Raw genomic sequence first — 19,375 nt, forward strand, 5'->3', positions numbered from 1 at the left:
AAGAAACAAAACAACCAAACAAAAACTCTTAAAGAAAAGATTCCAGGGATAAAACCGGCAATAACATTTTAATATAGATTTGTGGAACTCTGGCCCTTGTGGCCAGAATACACATTTATAAGCCATAAATAAAGCACGCAGAAACCATAAATTAATCAGACCCGAGACCTGGATTTTCGCCATGTCAAGAATGGGCATGATTTTCTTTTTTTTTTTTTTCTTGGTCATTTACAACAGACCTTGACATTTTTCCCCCTTTTAAAACGATAGTACAACCCGCTGGTTCTCTGTTAAAACTACATGGTTTTTACACCGAGTCACTCACAAAAGTTTTTTTTTCCCCCTTTAAAGCAAGACTCGCCTGCAACAACATCAATGGATAATGACAACAAAAGGTCAGAACTGGCAGGTGCTTCCAAAACCAGGAGTCTACACAGCAGTGAAACCGGAGGTTTTCTTTTATCTTCTTCCTTTGTTTCTTTTCTCTTTCTTTCTTTCTTTTTCTGAATTTATATTTCTTCCTCTTTCCCTCGCTATATAGAACGACAGGTTTCAATGTGATCTTTCCAGGAGAGAAGGGCTTGCCTTGGGGGGGGGGATGTCACGGATCTCTCCACCCTTGCATCTCTCCAAGCCCCCCTGCTAAAGTCTGCACAGCCACTTCCTCCTCTTTCTCTCTCTCTCTCTCTCTGGTCTGTGTCCCAGGCTTGTCTGAGCCAGTCGGGCCTGAAGCCACCTTCTTTAAGAAGAGTTCATGATGGGCCGAGAATACACCCCCTGGTAGTAGGAGGTCTCTGCGGCGAGGGGCGAGGCGTCCAGGCCCGCTTTGTTCGTAACGGGCCCCATGGCCAAGCTGCCGGGCATGGGCGACCCGTAGCCGGGATAGTGCATCACCTGTTCATAGGCCTTGAGGTCCATTTTGTGGGACTGGTGGTGGCTGTGGTGGCTGTGGTGGTGCTGTTGCTCCGAAGACATGAGATTGTTGATGGAGAAGGGGTGGTTGAAGGCGTAGTGGTGCTCCGGCTTGAGGTGAGCCTCGGGGGGCAGGCCCGGGTGGTGGGGCGGGCCCAACAGGTGGGCCGCGGCCGCCTGCTGCTGCTGCTGCTGCCCGGGCGAGGGTGCCGGCTCCGGGGGACTCAGCGCCGCCCCGGCCGCCGACCCCTTCAGCTCCCCCAGCGCCACGCGCTTGTGCTCCTGGCACGGCGAGGCGCTCGAGTGAGGCGACTCGGTGCCCGCTGGGGTGTCCGGGGCTGGCCCGGCCACCTCCCCGAGCTGAGCCTGTGAGGCTTGCGCGCCCACCGCCGCCGCCTTCTTGCCGCCGGCCCCAGCGCCAGGGGCTCCGGCCTCCTTGAGCGCCAGCTGCTTCTCGCACTTGAAGCGCTTCTGGCGGCGCAGGTAGCAGCCGTTCTCGAACATGTTGCCCGAGTCCGGGTGCAGGGTCCAGAAAGAGCCCTTGCCGGGCTTATCCGGCGAGCGGGGCACCTTGAGGAAGCAGTCGTTGAAGGAGAGCGAGTGGCGGATGGAGTTTTGCCAGCGCTGCTGGTTCTGCCGGTAGAAGGGGAAGAGGTCCATGATCCATTGATAGATCTCGCTCAGCGTCAGCATCTTGTTGGGGCTCTGCTGGATGGCCATGGTGATGAGTGAGATGTACGAGTAGGGTGGCTTGGCGTGCGTGTAGCTGCGCCGGTAGGTCTTGGGGTCGCGCGCGCGGCTCAGGCCCGCCTGCCCATACATGGGGCTCATGGAGTTCATGTTGGCGTACGGGCCCAGGCCGCCCATGGCGCCCGCCGCCTGGCCCCCGAGCGGGCTCAGGCTGGGGCTCAGGTGCGGCCCCATGCCCGCCACGCCCGCGGCCCCGGCCGAGCCGCCCATGCCCGCCATGGCGCCCGCGCCGGGGGACATGCCCGCCAGGGACGGGCTCATGCCCGCGCCCACGTACGACGACATGTTCATAGAGCCCGCACCCATGTTGCCGGAGCCGCTGCCCATGGCGGCCGCCGACATGCTCATGTACGTGTTCATGCCGTTCATGCCCAAGCCGGCGTTCATGTTGCTCACCGAGGAGTAACCCTGCAAACAGAGCCCGCGGAGGGAGAAGGGGGCGACAGAGTTAGCACCGCGGCTGTGGGGTGCCCGCACCTCCCCGAGCCCCGCCGCCCTAGCCGGCCCGGGTCCCGCGCCTCCTCCGGGGGAGGCCTTCCCTGCTGGGGGGGTACGCCTGTATTTGGACATCGAGGCCTTTTTACCCCGAGCGAGCTCTGATCGCTTTTTGGGGAGGTGCCCGGTGAGCTGTTGCTCTGGGCACGAAACTGAAGCTTCCTAGCCTGTCTGCGCCTAGCGCACGGGGATCCCCGGAGCACCCCAAAGCCGAGCACTCTGGATGCACCTCCCCTGCCCGCAGTCTCCTTCTAAACTCTCCTGCCAGCATGCTGAGCCGGCGCCCCGGCTGAGGGTCTCCGGACGACACATCCTGCCCCGGCAAGCCACCTTTGGGACACCAGGCGGAGACTGTCCCAGGGTCTCCTCCATCGGGCGCTCCTCCCCGACCCCCTCCCCAGCCCCTGGGGAGCTGAAACACGAGCCAGCGCCTAGCCCGGACGCAGAGCGGGACATCGCCCCGAGGAACAGCGCAGGAGCCGCGCGCGCTGGGGACACCACAAACTCCCCGCGGCCGGGCTCGGCAGTCGCAAACTTTTCTTTCGCCTCCTTCGCCCGCTGCTCTGCCGCTGCCTCCACCTCACCCCCCAGCTCCTGCCCACCACCTTCCCCTCTTCAGCTCCCCACCCCTCCCCAGCCGCGCGCTGCCAAACAGAACTGTGTTAGGAGAGTGCGTGGCTCGGCCACGAAGAGGATTTGGAGGCGCCGCAAGTCAATATTTGATCACAAAGTTAATATTATCTCAAGGCTAACAGTGTGTCGTATAAAAAAGAGACCCATTTGAGTCGAAGGAGGGAGGTAAAGGCGGCCGCCCGGAAAGGCTGGGATGGGGGGGCGGGAGCCCGCGAGGGGAGCGGTCCCGAGGCGGGCGCGGGGCGAGCGCCGCCCGCCGCCCCACTCTCCCCCGGGCGAGGCGAGCGCTTACCTCGGGTTCGGCGTAGTAGCTACTCCAGTCGGACGGCTCGTGCCCTTCCATCTTCACAGCTCCCAGCATACTGGAAGCCGAGTGCATGGCAGTTTAAAATTTAACAGCCACAACAAACGACCGGCGATCACCCCCCACCCCCACCCTCTTTAAAAAAAAAAAAGTCAGCCGAGGCACCGTCCCCTCCCTCCCTCCGCCCTCCTCGCGCTCGCTCGCTCGCTCTCGGCTCCACTCCCTCTCGCGCCGGCCGGCCGGCCGGAGGCGGTGGCTGGAAGTGGGCGGGAGGAGGGGGCGGAGGAGCGCAGGAGGCCCAGGCCGGGGCCCGGCTGTCGGGAGCGCCCGCCGCCCGCGCCCCGCTCTCGGGCTGCCGGGTGGCGGCTGATGCTGGCAGTGCCGAGCTGCCCCGAGGCGGCGGGAAGCGCGCAGCGCAGGGGTGGGTGGGGGAGGGGGGAAGAGGAGGAAGAGGAGGAGGAGGAGGAGGAGGTGCGGACCGCGGAGCGGACAAGTGCCGCAGTGACGTGGGCGGCTGGTGATATAGCGCGGCGCGCTGGCGCGGGCCTCCAATCCCCAGACCCGGGGCAGCCCATTTGAATAATCAGCTCACACCTAGGTGAGAGGGAGCCTCGGCCCGCGCGCCCCGCACCTGCCCCTCCGCGCCCCGCACTCGGAGAGAGCGAGCGTGGGGCGAGGGGGGTGTCAGGCAAGCCGGCCGGCTGGCCGGCACCCGGATCCAGCCAGCCTCCTGCCCTCCCGGCTCCGGACGGTGTCCCCCCCCAACCCACACACACCCCCACCTCGCGGTGGGAAGAGGGACCCGCAAAGAGGCCAACCTCGGGAGCGGCTCCGGCCCAGGACCCCCGCCCCGTCCCAGAGCGCCAGGCTCCCGGCGCCTGTGTCCAGGACACGCGTCCGGCCGCCGCGCCCCGCAGAGCCGGATTCAAGCCGGATTTATTTTTCCCGGGGTTCTTCAGTGCTGAAAGCAAGCAGCGGGCAAAGCGCCGTCGTATTCAGAAAACCTGTGTACACACCTCGAACTCTGCCGCCGCTGCTCCGGGAGGCCCCTCCCGGGACCGTCACAGCCGAGCCCCGCGGTGGCTGCGGAAGGCGCACGGGGCGCGCATGGTCCGGCGGCCGCAGCCCCGGCCCGCGCCTCCTCCGGGCTCAGCCGCCAGCCACCCACAGTGGGGACAGCCGGGCGCAGCCCCGCTGGCTGCAGCCGACGGTTGGGAGGCTATGATTTGTCTCTGACATTCAGGCCCGCGCCTTTCAAGGTTACTTTTCAGCCACTACCGAGGTGCTCGCAACGTTTCGTAACTAAAACAAACAGGGCGGCGGGGGAGGACAGACTGGAGTCCAGGAATCAGAAGTGACTTCCGGAGGGTCTCTGTCCGTCCTCCCAGCATTCCGGGGGGCTGCTCTGTAAGAAACTCCAGCAACCCAAACGCCTGGATTGTCTTCCCTGGGCACTTGGGCTCAGCCTGGTCGCCTGTCCTGCGCCAGCTCCCCGCGAAGACCTCAGAGCCCAGCTTTGGAGGTGGAAGGGACTCACGGGTGACGCCCTTCCTTGGTTCTGAAAACCTGGGTGGGCCATGGCAATCTAGTCCTGGACTCTCTCCCCTGCGAGATGGAGAAGAAAAAAGGAGGAGGAGTCTGGGGGGCGTTGGGCCCACCTGTGCAGGGGTGATGGTAGCAGAAGGCAGAGGAAGAGGCAGGCTTTCAGCTGAGCCATGGGAATTGAAGGTCTGGGGAAAGGTCAGGAGGGAGCCACATTTGCGGTGGAGCACCTGCTAGACCCACGCCGCATCAACACCTGCGTCGTGTTGGACCCCAGTCGCAGCCGCCCTTCGCTGCTGAAATGCGGGTGGTTTGGACAATTCCTGGCGTGGGCATTCGTAGTGCTAGGAGGGGTCCCCCAAGAGCAAGGTTCCCGACCCCGGGATGGGGAGCGTTTCCAGGAGCGGCTGGCGGGCCTGGCCCGGTGCGTCTGGCAGCGCGCGCAGGTGTTCCGACCACGCACACGCAGGCACCAAGGCGGGCCATGTCCTCACCACTGGGTGCCACCCGAGAAGCAACCTCACCGCTCTGCCGAAGGCTTGGGGTGGTGATGGGGTCGCATTGGAGCTGTTTTCCTCCAAGCTTTATGTATGCTCGGGCCAGAGTTGAAATGCAGCATCTCGCCCCTACCCGCAGCTTCCTCCTGCCCACGGGGCATGCCTCCCGTTCGGTAGAAAAGGCATCCAGAGAGACAAAACCACGCCAACAACACACTGGCAGCTTCTTGCCTCGAGCGGGGTCGACAGTTCAGAACGTGCTGGCCACCCTTGTCTGTTGCCCGAGTTTCTGAGTATGCCTTGGGTTTTTGCTCCTGGTAGAAAATTGGATATTAGAAATTATTCTTCTAGCTCAAGGGCCGAGCAGGAGCCGGGAGAACAGCCCCCCCCCCCCGTGGAGGAGAGGGCGCTACCCTCCTTCAGGGCAGTTCTGTAGACCCTCCGACCCCCCAGCCCCAGTACCCTGAGCGGTGGGGCTCTGGGGACGCCGGGCAGAGCTGCGCCCCAGCTTCCGCAGTGACAGGGCGCCCCCTGTCGGCCGCGGTTCTCGGGGACCCGATCCAGTTCTCCCCGACCCACGCAGCGCCCGCACCTGGTCGCCCCGCAAATGCCCTGGAGGGCTAGGGCATTTCTTTGGCTTTCCGCACCGCACCCTCCACCCCAGCCCCCCCCAACCTGAAGTTCTGCGCAAACTCAAACAGGCCTCCCGCCTAGCTCGGGGATAGTAAGGCCGTAGGGGCGAAGATGGCACTGCGGCCACGCAGGCTGCGGGGTTCGCGCGGGGAGCGTGGGGCCCGTGTTCCTTGCCCCTGTGCGGCGCGCCTGGGGGCTTCTGATCCTTCCCGGAGCTCGGATCTTCCGGACGCGGAGGCTGAGCCCTGCTCCCGGATTTCCTCTCCGGGAAAGGGCGAGCACAGAGCCCGGGTAGCGGCAAAGGGCGCCTGTGGCAGGTTCACTCTGCGTCCCCCGGGGAGATCCGTGTCCGTGACCCTGGCCTCTGCGAAGGGGACATCGGCAAACAGCGCTCCACCTTCCTAAAGTGCTGACCCGTTCAGTAAGGGGGGGGGGCAGCCCTGCAGTTCCTAAATCCCTCCCCGGGATAATCACCCAGGAAAGGCCTCACACCGAGGTACCTGGGAGTTCCGCCGGCGGCCTTAAGACGGGAAGAGATGGGCAGGTTTCTTAGCCAAGTCTGCTCCAAACATGTGCTTCCACCTTCAAGTCTGGATGTCAGGGCAGAGATGAGACATCCACGGGGCACCCTAAGACCCCATGAAAAAGAGGCACAGACAACCTTAAAGGTTATAACCAACCTCTCTCTTTCTCTCTCTGGGGCTGGATTGTTCTGGAATGTACTTGAAATGTCAGACCATTGAAATCTGTCTACCTGCCATCAAGCACACCTGCAGACACTGTCGTGCTGGTGGTCAGGGTCACGGTTCTTAGAGGGAAGAAGCACTGGCTGTTCATGAAAAATACAGCGGGGGTAATCTTCAGCTGAGAACACCCCATTGATGGATATTTATGTGGCAGAGGGAAAAAAGAGACCCAATGGGGTGTAGTATTGTGCAAAAGCATAGGAAAATGCTTTCAAGGGGGTAGCCATAGGCAAGACACCACATTCTTTTTACAAAAGATTTATTTGAAAGAAGAGGGAGAGAGGGAGAGAGAGGGAGGGAGAGAGAGGGAGAGAGGGAGAGAGAGAGGGAGAGAGGGAGAGAGAGAGAGAGAGAGAGAGAGAATCTTCCATCTGGATGCAAGGAACCCAGGAGCCAGGAGCTTCTTCCAGGTCTCCCATGTGGGTGCAGGGACTCAAGCACTTGGCCGTCTTTTGCTGCTTTCCTAGGTGTATTAGCAGGGAGCTGGATCAGAAGTGGAGCAGCCAGGATTCAAACTGGTGCCCATAAGGGATGCTGGCAAGGCAGGCAGTGGCTTAACCCACTGTGTCACATCAGCCCCAAAACACCACATTTTAAGTTTACCTCACAGTGTACCTGCAGACTATCTCTCCCATGCAAAATTCACAGGATGAGGTGGGACATAAACTTAAAAAACGATAAAATTAAATAAGTAAATATCACGTTGCTAGCCCTGATTGTGTTCGGGTGGTAGGATTCTGTTTTCAACTTATGTCTTTCTGCGGTATGCTTGTATCATTTGCATACCCTTAGAGTTTTATTACTACATTGACTTTAATATTTTATGGTGAAACATGTAATGGGGATAAGCAATCCAATGATGAAGAGACTTTGACCACATAACTAGCACAACCGTTTGCTCAGTCCTCATCTTTGTAAGGTGGTCAGAGAAGGCACCATTCAGAACTCTCAATGGGTTTGAGTTCTGAGAAACAAACCAATGTTATTTTGTTTCATTGGTGTCAGTGGATAGACCGTGCTTTTCTGGAGCGGAGGGAGGAGGAGAAGGAATATTCCAGGCAGCCACAGATGGTGACTTCCCACTGTGGTCCCCAATGCATGGGAGAAGAGGAAAAATTGTCCTCTGGTTAATATTAAGAAACTGACACTTGACCCTTGTTCTATTTTTTTAATGATGTATGCATTTATTTGAAAGGCAGCGTTACAGAAAGGCAGGGGGAGAGAGAGAGAGAGAGAGAGAGAGAGAGAGGTCTTCTATCCACTGGCTCACTCCCCAAATGGCTCCCCAGTCAGCTGAGCTGATTCACAGCCAGGAGCCAGGAACTTCTCCCGGGTCTCCCACATGGGTGCAGAGGCCCAAGGACTTGGGCCATCTTCCACTGCTTTCTCAGGCCATAGCAGAGAGCTGGCTTGGAAGTGGAGCAGCTGGGACTCAAACCAGTGCCCATATGGGATGCTGGCACTGCAGGTGGCAGCTTTACCTGCTACACCACAGCGCCGCCACAGAGCCGACTCCTGCCCTCTTTCTTTATGCACGTAGAATTTGATTGTTGTTTGGAAAGTTGGGTTCTAACTGTGGGTTGTTTATTCTTCATGGTCTTTCTCAGTGGCTGGATTGAGCTGTTGTCAACCTAAGTCCCACCTGTGCTCTCTCTGCTCTTTGGGGTCCAGGAGTTGACAAATATTTCTGGTATATGCTTGACATCCTGTCTACCTCTCTTGCATTTTTAGCACATTTCTGGCATGTGGGACTATTCTAGCAGGTAATTAAAATAATTGGAAGAGACAAAAATAAAGAAATGACAACTTTTAGCAGCAATAATAACATGTCAACGTGAGTGAGAATAAACTCCCCTTTGAGAGATCCTTAAATTAGAGGCATCTGCCATGGAGGCCCCTGGGAAGCTGTTTCATGCATTCAGATGTTATTCTTGGGAGAAATCTCAGGTATTCCTGCAGAAAAGGCAAGCAGTGAACTTCATGGGGAACAAGAGTCACGAAGAGTGGGCCACAGACCACCCGACCCAAATCATCAGTCCAAACACATTATTCTTTGTGCTACCCAGGGAAGACCATTTCAATTCGTGAGCTGCTGACTTCTGATTTGGATAAACAAATGCGCTTGGAATCGGCCTGAGAGGGGGCTGCCTCGCAGAGAGCGAGTGGAGATCAGACAGCACTCAGCAGGCCCTGGGTGTTGGTGTCTGCTCTGTCCTGTTTCCATCTCAAGGTGATACAGGGGCTCTGGGTAAATGCAAAGAGTGACAGCCAGGTGGCTTGCACCGCAAGCAGTGAGGGACTTGATATTTTGTTGGTCCCCCAGGGAAATATTTAATGAGCATGTATTATGTTCCAAATATTGGAGTACAACAGAGGTATGTGCTCCTAGTGGGTGAAAGCTGCTTCCTTCTCTCACCTCCTATTCCTTCTCCCCTCCTCTGCCATTGTTTCCAGCCCCTCCCTGGGTTCAAGGTTCCTTTCAGTCATGACCCAGGAATTTCTGAGTGCCCAAATCCCACTGCAAATATTCTAAATGCTGGAGAAGGTAGCTGAAAAAAATCTATGGTGTCCTGTTCTGCCTGCTGTGACTCATAATAAATAGGAACACCAAGAGCCCAGCATCCATTTCTGTCCTTACTGCTTTGGTAGCGTTGCCACAGTGGGCAGCTTCCCATCAAATGGATACGAGGGGTTTCTGGCTTTGAGAAGGAGAGGGATGAAGATGGGAGAAAGGGGATGTTGCTGTTAGTATACCAGCGTCCATATTTCGGAGGAAGGATGGTGCAGCTCTCTGAAAACAACATTGAGAATTTTAGGGAGGATGCGGGCCGGCCACTGTGACCCACTAGGGTTGGGCTAATTAACCAGGCTTTGGACCACCCCTCCAAGGTGAATGTGTGGAGAAATCCCTTGGGGGATCTCTTTAAAATGCAGACCCTGAATGGCATTCCTAGCCAGCTGCCAAGTGATGCTGCTGGCCACTGCCCTTTATCCACGCCTGCCTGTTCCAGCCATCCAGATGCCTCTACGGTCCGGCTCGCTGTGGCTCACCTGCAGGACACAGAGCCCTCTCCCCTACTCTGCACCTTGTCAGCTCACCCCACAGTGCCCGCCCTGGGCTGTGTTTTCCATACAGGAACCTCCCTGGTTGACTGGGGAGGAGAGGGGACTTGTGGGCACGATCAGTATTCTTTGCCCAGTGTGGAAAAAGCAGCCTTTGCAAAGTGTTGACTGCAATCACATTGCAGCAGCAAAGGTCCCCATAAACCCCTTTAGAATCTCTCCCTAAGAGAGCGGCCCTGGTGCACCTGTCCTAGGCTGCCATCCTTGGTGTTGGGCTGGCCCTGAATGCTACTCACAGACAGGCACAGGACGGACCTCCCTCTCAAATAACCCTCTAAACTCTTTGCAGATTGCAATGAGCATCTCAAAAACAAAAGTGATGGAAAAGAAAAGGGAGTGATGGGGCAAGTCCTGCTAAGCTTCCAGTGGGTTTTGAGCGCTCTTGCATGAGAAGACCTGGACATTTTTGGAATTGCAGCTGGGAATGAGACTTGTCTTTCTAGACATCTGCGCCCAAAGCACCTGCCAACGAAAAAGAGAGGGAAACAAAACAAAATGTAATGAAAATGGGACCCACGCACATTGCCATTAAGCCCCCTGTGACATAGTATTTTTTTCTGTAGCGGGCCATCTAAGTATCTTCTAACTTACAGGAGAAAATGTTTCGGAACTAAATTTGGCGTCTGAAAGATGAGAATTGAAAACTTGGGGCAGTTCCCTGAATGCCTGTCCTGTTTGCTACCTGCATTCGTAATTGGTGATAAGGCTTTGTTTCTCCTTTTGTGGAAATTAATGAGGGGTTCATTCAGGGGAAGCTTCCTTCCATCCACGTACAAAGTGCTAACAGGGTGGGATAAGGCTTTTTCTGTGGGTAAATTCTTATTTCTTCCATCTGATTATAACACATGGAAAATGAAAGCAGAAGCACTAAGAATTTGAGACCAGGACCAGTGCTATGGCGTAGTGGGCTAAGCCTCCCCCTGCGGTGCCAGCATGCTATATGAGCACCAGTTCAAGTCCTGGCTGCTCCTCTTCTGATCCAGCTCTCCGCTATGGCTTGAGAAAACAATGGAAGATGGTCCAAGTGCTTGGGCCCCTGCACTCATGTGGGAGACCCAGAAGAATCTCCTGGCTTTGGATCAGCCTAGCTCCAGCCATTGCAGCCATTTGGGGAGTGAACCAGAGAATGGAAGACCTCTTTGTCTCTCTCTCCCTGTCTGTCTGTCACTCTGCCTCTCAAATAAATTTTTTTAAAGACTTTGATATCCAGTTCTTTATTGACCTCTGATTTTAAAGCAGTGTGGAGTAGGAATAAAAAAAGCTGAGGGCAATGGTAGCAAAGCTGCCTTGAGACCTCTGGACATCCAATACCAGCTTGTTTTGCAGTGATCTCCTGTGTTACTGACCCAGCCCACAGGTTGCCTTTGTTGGTCTAAATGGTCGGGATGCCCACATGCACTGCTGCCTCTGGACTCACTGGGCTGTGTTGCAGGGAACATTCTGGTACAGGCACTGTACCATTTCTCCAGGGTGGTCCCCAGGGACAGATCCTGGCTGCTCAAACTCTGCCCTGGAAGTGTGAAACCTGCAAATTTCCCTAAGTCTTCAAAATAAAGTGCTAAGTAGATGCTAATGGCGCGGAGCACCCACTGTCAGTCCTAGTGGGAGCTGACCGAGGCTAAGGCCTGACAGAGATCCAGAGAATACAGCTTTCACTCTGCATCTGAGTTCTGGCTTTCTTTTCTCCCTGTTCCCATCTTAACTTCAGAAAGACAGCATTCTTTCGTCATATCGACTTCCCAGGAGTTTTCTCTTACTCTATTGCCCTGTCCCTCATGAGTAAGCATTTACTTATGTATTTAGATTTGTCTATTTGAAAGAGACAGAGATAGAGAGAGATGAAAGAGAGAGAGCGAGAGCGAGAGAGAGATCTTCCATCTGCTGGTTCACTCTCCAAATGGCAGCAATGGCTGGGATTAGGCCAGGCTGAAGCCAGTAGCTTGGAAATTCATCCAAGTCTCCCACATGGGTGACAGGGGTCCAAGCACTTGGGCCATCCCCCTCTGCTTTCCCAGGTCCATTAGCAGAGAGCTGGCTTGCAAGCAGAGCAGCTGGGACTGGAATGGGCACCCTGATACAAGATGCTGGAGTAGCAGGTGTTGGCTGAGCCTGCTGGGGTACAGGCCAGCCTCACTATGAGTAGGCTTTTAGAGAGGAAAGAGATGATGCTTAGGGACTAATATTTTCATCACACCATTTGCATGAAGAAGCTCATCATCATTGGTGAGAGACGTTGAGGTCTGCCTCAGCTTACCCAGCCGTCATGATCACAACCCGGGCCTTGTGATCCAAATCTTTCCATTTTAAAGATGGATTTATTTATTTGAAAGGCAGTTACACAAACACACACATACACACACACACACACACGAGAGAGAGAAGGAGACAAAGACAGAGACAGAGACGGAGACAGAGAAAAATCTGGCTACACTGGCTAGAGCTGGACCCATCCAAAACCAACAGCCCTGAGCTTCTTCCAGGTCTCCCAAATGGGTACAAGGATCCAAGGACTTGGACCATCTTCTGCTTTCCCAGGCCATAAGCCAGGAGCTGGATAGGAAAAGGAGCAGCCAGAACTTGAACCAGTGTTCACATGGGATGCTGGTGCCACGGGCAGCTTTACCCACTACACCACAGTGCCAGTCCTGTGACCCAAATGTTGACCTGTTTCCACTTTATAACATTTTGCATTTTCCTGATGCACTTTCTTTTAGTGAGAAGCAGAAGTTACCAGAATCCTGGGAGAAAAAAAATATGCTCAAGGGTCAAGTTTCCAGGTATGGGAATCATGTATATTTGTGCATGTGTGTGTTTTGTATGTGTGTACATCTCTCTGTGTATTTCATATGTTTGTGTATTTCTGTGTGTTGTGTATTTCTGTGTGTTGTGTATTTCTGTGTGTATTTCTCTGTGTGATTTCTCTATGTGCATATTTCTGTGTGTATTGGTATGCATTTGGATGTGTGTTTTATATGTGTATGTATTTCTCTATGTGTCTTATATATGTGTATTTCTGTGTGTATATATGTGTGTATTTCTCTATGTGTTTTCTACATGTGTGTATTTATCTGCATGTTTTCTATGTGTATGGATTTCTGTGTGTTGTGTTTTTATGTGTGTATATTTCTCTGTGTGTTTTATATGTATTTGTATTTCTGTGGATTTATATATGTGTGTATTTATGTGTGTTTTCTGTGTGTGTGGATTTCTGTGTGTATTGGTATTTTTATGTGTTTTATATGTGCATAGATTTCTCTGGGTTGTGTATTTCTGTGTGTGACTTTTATGTGTTGCATTTCTGTGTGTATTGGTGTGCATTTTTATTGTGTTTTATATATTTATGTTTTACTCTGTGTGTTTTCTATGTGTGTGGATTTCTGTGTGTGTTGTGTGTTTGTATTTCTCTGTGTGTTTTATATGTATGAATACTTCTGTGTATATTTATATATGTGTGTATTTATGTGTTTTCTATGTGTATGGATTTCTGCATATATTTGGGTGTGTATTTTATGTGTGTGTGTTTTCGCATGTGTTGTACATTTCTGTGTATATTTGTATATGTGTCTATTTTTCTGTGTGTATTGTGCATATGTGTGGTTTACCTGCCCAAGATCTTAATTCTAGAAGAATAGGATTAAATAAACAATAACCCAATAGTATTATAGAGCACTACACAACTGTGATACAGCATTCATACATTTCTATGAACTTGTATTTTGGAATTAGGGACTAGGTAATTAAAGAACATGAGTAACTAAATTTCAGCTTTTGAGATTTTTTTTAAACTCATTGCTTCTTTTTTAAGATTTATTTATTTATTTGAAAGTCAGAGTTACACAGAGAGAAAAGGAGAAGCAGAAAGAGAGACAGAAATCTTCTATCTGCTGGTTCACTCCCCAATTGGCTGCAATGGCTGGAGCTGCACAGATCTGAAGCCAGGAGCCAGAAGTTTCTTCTAGGTCTCCCACACAAGTGCAGAGGCCCAAGGATTTGGACCATCTTCCACTGCTTTCCCAGGCCACAGCAGAGAGCTGAATCAGAAGAGGAGTAGTTGGGTCTTGAACCGGTGCCCATATGGGATGCCGGTGCTTCAAGCCAGGGCTTTAACCCACTGCACGATAGCGCCCGTCCTGATCTCTTCTATTTTTGTTTTTAAATAATATTAAGGGGCCGGCGCTGTATCAGGGGTAATGGTGCTGCCTGCAGTGCCAGCATCCCATATGGGCACACGTTCGAATCTCAGCTGCTCCACTTCCGTTTCAGTGCTTGAGCCCCTGCACACCTGTGGGAGACCCAAAGGAAGCTCCTGGCTTCTGGCTTTGGATCAGCCCAGATCCTGCTGTTGGGGTCATCTGGGGAATGAACCAGCAATGGAAGACCTCGTTCTCTCTCTGCCTCTGCCTCTCTGTAACTCTGACTTCAAATAAATAAATAAATCTTTGAAAAAAAAATAATATTAAACACTGAGAAGTGTGGTCTTTGCCACTGGATAGCTGAAAGGCTGTGCACCAGTAGTTCTGGTCCTTGTTAATTGAAACATAGATTTTTCTGCATTTTGTTTTTTAGAGGAAACGAGCAAATCCCCTGCCCCAGAGTCCCATGGTTCTTATATGTAAGAAGATAAATCAAATTAGGAACATCCACAGGCCAGGGGAAGTTAGGCGGGAAGAAGAAACCACCAGAATTGAATAAATCTGACTAATTTTAACAAGAAAAAAAAAAGTGAATGTCCCAGGACAGACTTAAAGACCCAGCTCATACTTAAATTGCTGGGGCTCTTAATTGCCTATGGTCTTCAGGAAGTAAAAGGATTGAAACACAGGCTCCATGTGGTTTCACTTAATTAATATTTATGACTGCAGGAGAAAATTAAATAAGGCACACGGTGTAATTTTAAACAGCCTGTGGTCAGTCAGCCAGGCTCACACCAAATTCAGAGGGAAGAGCTGGGTGTGCTCTGGGAATGTGAATTTTTTTTTTTTCATTTCTTCATCTTTTTTTTTTTCATGCTGGAGGAGATCTCCAAAGCTGGCGTCTCAGGATGCTACAGTGGCTGTCGGCTTTCACTCATTGTATTTTGCATGTTTGCTTTGTTTTCCTGATCCAATGTCAGAAGGAAGATTTTCTTTTTCCCATGGGGAGGGGGATGGAGGAGCAAGGGGCTGCCCAGGGCTGCCAGCTTTGCAACCATCTCCAGTCGCCCCATTGGGTGTCCTTAGGGTGTGTGCCTGTCACTTACTGACTCTCTGCGTGGTTGGATGAGTTGAATTTTCCTGTCTCTGGAGCAAAGAGTTGATGAGGTAGCCTTGGTTCCTGTAATGAGGAATCCAGCCCTTATGTGGGGTTCAAATTCTGTGTGCTGATTCAAGTTTATTTAGGTGGATGAGTGGACAGATAAGTGGATGGATGATGGCCGAGTAGTCAGAAGAATAAAGGCATGAAAAACAGAAGCAATGTTAGGTTTGAAAATTCATAGTTTGGGGCCGGCGCTGTGATGTAGCAGGTAAAGCCCCAGCCTGCAGTGCTGGCATCCCATATGGGCGCCGGTTCAAGTCCCAGCTGCTCCACTTCCGATCCAGCTTTGTGCTATGGCCTGGGAAAGCAGAAGATGGCCCAAGCCCTTGGGTCCCTGCACCCGTGTGGGAGACCCAGAGGAGTCTTCTGGCTCCTGGCTCCTGGCTCCTGGCTTCGGATCAGCACAGTATCAGCTGTTGCAGCCAACTGGGGAGTGAACCAGTGAATGGGAGACCTCTCTCTCTCTCTCTGCCTCTCCTTCTCTCTGTAACTGTCAAGTAAAATAAGTAAATCTTTTAAAAAATGTAAAAAAAAAAAGAAAATTCATAGTTTACCGGTGAGCACTGGTTTTCAAGGGATAACATCAGATTGTAACAAATTCCTGGCCTGGAACTTTGCAAATTTCAATTGACTCACTGCGTGCCATTTACATCATGAAAACTAGGATTAAGAATGGGAAAGGAAGAGAATAGAATAGAAGCTCTCAATGCAACTCACACAGTAAAGACGTGTAGCCTGGAGGCAGCTCTGTGTCCTGTGTATATTATATCATCTGCAGTAGGATGGAAAACACTCCTCTTCTGTGAGTTTTCTGCACACTGGGGGCCAAGGGCTCTCCCTGCAAGGAAGAAGTCAATTTCTTTTTATTTTTAAGATGTATTTATTTGAAAGGCAGAATTATACACACACACACACACACACACATAGAGAGAGAGAGAGAGAGAATGTGAATTTGCATCTGCTGGTTCACTTCCCAGATGGCTTCAATAGCCAGCGTTGGGCCAGGTGAAAGCCAGGAGCCAGGAACACAATCCTGGTCTCTCATGTGGACAGCAGGAGTCTTGAGGACTTGGGCCATCATCCACTGCTTTCTCAGGTGGATCAGCAGGAAGCTGGGTTGGAAGTGGAGCAGTCAGAATTTGAACTGACAGGTGGTAGCTTAACCTACTGCATCACAACAGCGGCCCCAGCATTCAATTTCTTGTCTTGTCTTGTCTTAAATGGGGATAATAACAGAAATCACCTTTTGGGGGCCAGGAGGATGAAATGAGTTGAGGCTTTAGAGGGCGGAAGGCTGAGCCCCGAATCTGGCGTGCTGAGAACATCTGAGTAGTAATGACCCCTTCCTGGCCGGTGGACTCTACAGGATCTCAGCATTACAGCCAGGAGAGACTCGGCATCGCACACCCAGGCCTCCCAACCTCAGCCCCAAACAGCCTCTTAAAGAAAAAGCTGCTCTTGTTCAAAATAGCACTGCATATTTGAAAAGATCATTCTCTTCTCTAGGAATACCTTAACAGCTCTGCCGCTGAGGTCCAGCCTGTTGAGTTGCCACTTGGGATGCCTGCCTCCCCAAGTTGGAGTACCATCTACCCAGAACTTCCAGGCCAGCTTCCTGCTAATGTACTGGAGAGGCAGCAACAGATGGCCTGAGGGTGTGGACCCCTGCCACCCACAGGTGAGGCCCATGTGGAGTTCCAGACTCCTGGCTTCAGCCTGACCCAGCCTCAGCTGTTGTTGGCATTTGGGGGAGTGAACCAGCAAGTGGAAGATTTTCTCTATCTCTCTCTCCTCTTTCTCCCTCTCTACCTCTCTCTCCCTTCCCCTCCCTCCCTCCCTATTTCTCTCTCACTCTGCCTTTCAAATATATAAATTAACAAATAAATAAATGTATGTGTGGGTTTTTTATTTTAAACTGTGCTAAGCTCTGGAGCAAAGACTGCTCCAGGATGAGCGAATGTGTTGTACCCAGTGAGAGTGGCTCCCTCTCCCTTTGAAGGCCAAATTCAGCCTTTCCTATTTTTCTCCACTGGCAGTGACCTCTGACTTCTCCCTACTCTCAGTTCTTCCTCAACCCAAAACTGTCCTTGGTTTACTTTCTCCCCTGTCTCTCCCAAAGGTCCCCGAGTCCCAGAAGCTCTAGCTTGCAACTGTGTGGGCCTCTCCCCTCCAGGCCATCTCTGGTCCTGTGCTGCTTGCCCCTCCTCTCCCACCTGGAGGCTATCTTTCACCTAAGTGATGCTCTCCAGGTGGCCTGAATCTGAACAAGCCTCCTTCGTCCCTCCTTCTAGAAGGGCCTTCCAGGGCCGGAGCCAGTCTGACCCGCCCTTTTCCACACTGGCTGCTGCAGGCTGGCCTGGGGCACCTGCTCTGGGCGGAAACTTGGTCTTGTCTCATGTATTTGACTGAGAAAAGTCTTGTACTGCAGCTAACCAGGAAGTTCTCCTCTTGTAAGCTGGGCAACACCTGTTAGATAAAACATGGAAACCTTTGTTGTAGCCGTGGCTCACTAGGCTAATCCTCCACCTTGCGGCGCCGGCACACCGGGTTCTAGTTCCAGCTGGGGCGCCGGATTCTGTCCTGGTTGCCCCTCTTCCAGGCTAGCTCTTTGCTCTGGCCCGGGAGTGCAGTGGAGGATGGCCTGGGTACTTGGGCCCTGCACCCGCATGGGAGACCAGGAGAAGCACCTGGCTCCTGGCTTCAGATCGGCGTGGTGCACCAGCCACAGCGGCCATTGGAGGGTGAACCAACGGAAAAGGAAGACCTCTCTCTCTCTCTCTCTCTCTCTCACTGTCCACTCTGCCTGTCAAAAAAAAAATGGAAACCTTGCTCTTTTCTTAAAATGACTTATTTATTTATTTTGAAATTCAGAGTTGCAGAGAGAGAGGGAGAGAGAGAGAGGTCTTCCATCTCTGGTTCACTCCCCAAATGGCTGCAACGGCCAGAGCTGGACCAAAGCAAAGCCTTGGAGGTTGGAACCTCCATCTAGGTCTCCCATGTGGATGCAGGGGCCCAAGTGCTTGGGTCATCTTCCTCTGCTTTCCCAGGTGCATTAGCAGGGAGCGGCTAGGATTCAAACCCGGGCTCTGATGTGGCATGCCGTCACCAGAGGCTTAACCCACTGGGTCACAACACTGGCCAAGGAAACTTCGCTCTTCGTGATGGAAAAAAAAATCGCCCTTTTCAAGGGACTTGGTTCCTGCATGTGCAGGAGCTGAAGCTCCTGCTTGGAAACACAGAACTCAAGCTGGAAAGGGAACAGCTGGAGCCAGGAGCAGGGCAGAGTGCCGAGGGGCGGGAGCTGGGGGAAGAGAATGCACTTCTTCCCTCTCCCACAGCATTGCTTGCGCATTCTTGTCCTCAGGTGTTACCTGAGCACGTGTGTCGCATTTCCGCTTGCATCTCGCAGAAAAAATACGTCTTAGGATTGTCCATGTAAACATATAGGACGACCTCTTATTTGCTTCCTGCACCGCAGTACGCATCGCCCAGCGCTCTGTCCTCGGTCAGCGGCTAAGGTTTCAGGTGCCTTATCCAGAAGCTGACGCTGAGGAGGGAATGCGCATGCGTGTTGTGATTGACTGAGGCCGATGCTACTAGAGAAGTGAGCAAGGAAGCGGAGGAAGGTGCGACTGCTGTGCAAGGAGCGATCTCGGGCAGAAGGCACCGTGAGTGCCTCCAAGGAGACACAGGGCTGGGAGTGCAGCAGAAAGTAGCGCGATGAGTCACTGCAGCAGCCGGGGCCCGCAAGACCCCACAGGACGGCAGCCCACCTTTCTCCTGGGCTGTGGGGCTGGGGGCCTCCTGCCTTAAGGCACTGTTGGAAGCAAGCCCTGGGAGCACAGCACATCCTTGAGTGATTTCAGCAAGGGAATCAAGCCCAGGTCGGATTGGAATGGCTCCTGTCTCCCCAGGGTGGAGGGAAGTGAGGCAGGTCCCAGGGACACCACTCACAGGGACACCGAGCTTCCGTTGGGTTTGTGGGCCAGCTGCTGGGTGTGCAGACACAGGCCTCCCTCTGCTGTCAGCCCGGGAGGGGTCACTCGGCCGCAGAGATTTTGACCCACATCCCAACACCGACGCATGAGAGTGTGCAAGGCCAGGCGGCTGTCTCTGCCCCATTCAGACAACTGCACCAGCTATGGGGTTCACCGTGAGACTCGTGAATCAAGGTGACTTTGGAGCTGACTTCCTCCTCTCCCCAGGCCTGCCCACCCCCCGCCTCTCACCTCCAGCTCAGAGGCTGCCTTCCACAGCTCCAGCTGAGATGACCACATAGGCAGATGCAGTCTATAGCCAGGGGAGAGACCGTGCTTGGATGGCAGAATCTCACTTGCTTGGATCCACATGGTACTGGAATCAGCCGAGTTCTGGAAGAGACAGCTACCTCTCCACTAGACTGCATCCGACACACACACAGCAGGTGAAATAAAAACATGGAACAA

The 19,375-nt window shown here is 53.1% G+C and overlaps 1 protein-coding gene and 1 long non-coding RNA gene across 3 annotated transcripts; both read right to left on the minus strand.

The window, feature by feature from the left end:
* Positions 1 to 40: 40 nt before the first annotated feature.
* Positions 41 to 4,371, minus strand: FOXA2 (forkhead box A2). Of its 2 annotated transcripts, XM_051845314.3 has the most exons (3): positions 4,111 to 4,371; positions 3,083 to 3,152; positions 41 to 2,070 (listed from the first exon to the last, which is right to left on the minus strand). In XM_051845314.3, exons 2-3 carry the CDS (start codon positions 3,149 to 3,151, stop codon positions 742 to 744), a joined length of 1,398 nt encoding a protein of 465 aa, XP_051701274.1. In that variant the 5' UTR covers position 3,152; positions 4,111 to 4,371; the 3' UTR covers positions 41 to 741. The 2 variants fall into 2 exon arrangements, with proteins under 2 accessions (XP_051701274.1, XP_008254551.1); XM_008256329.5 differs by lacking the exon at positions 4,111 to 4,371 and having other exon boundaries at positions 3,083 to 3,239.
* Positions 4,372 to 7,736: 3,365 nt separating this feature from the next.
* On the minus strand, positions 7,737 to 16,609 carry LOC149123440 (uncharacterized). The gene is made up of 3 exons (XR_016216049.1): positions 16,443 to 16,609; positions 15,648 to 15,768; positions 7,737 to 10,097 (listed from the first exon to the last, which is right to left on the minus strand). It is a non-coding gene; the product is annotated as an uncharacterized LOC149123440 (long non-coding RNA).
* Between the last annotated feature and the right edge of the window lie 2,766 nt (positions 16,610 to 19,375).

This window comes from Oryctolagus cuniculus, chromosome 11, assembly GCF_051225735.1.
Source record: "Oryctolagus cuniculus isolate XC-2025 breed Fujian yellow rabbit chromosome 11, ASM5122573v1, whole genome shotgun sequence".
Lineage (NCBI taxonomy): Eukaryota > Metazoa > Chordata > Mammalia > Lagomorpha > Leporidae > Oryctolagus > Oryctolagus cuniculus.

Coding starts and splice junctions, on each gene's coding strand:
- FOXA2 (XM_008256329.5), bottom strand. CDS start 3,169: ATGCACTCGGCTTCCAGTATGCTGGGAGCTGTGAAGATGGAAGGGCAC. Junction 2,071..3,082: donor GCTACTACGCCGAACCCGAG/GTAAGCGCTCGC, acceptor CTCTGTTTGCAG/GGTTACTCCTCGGTGAGCAA.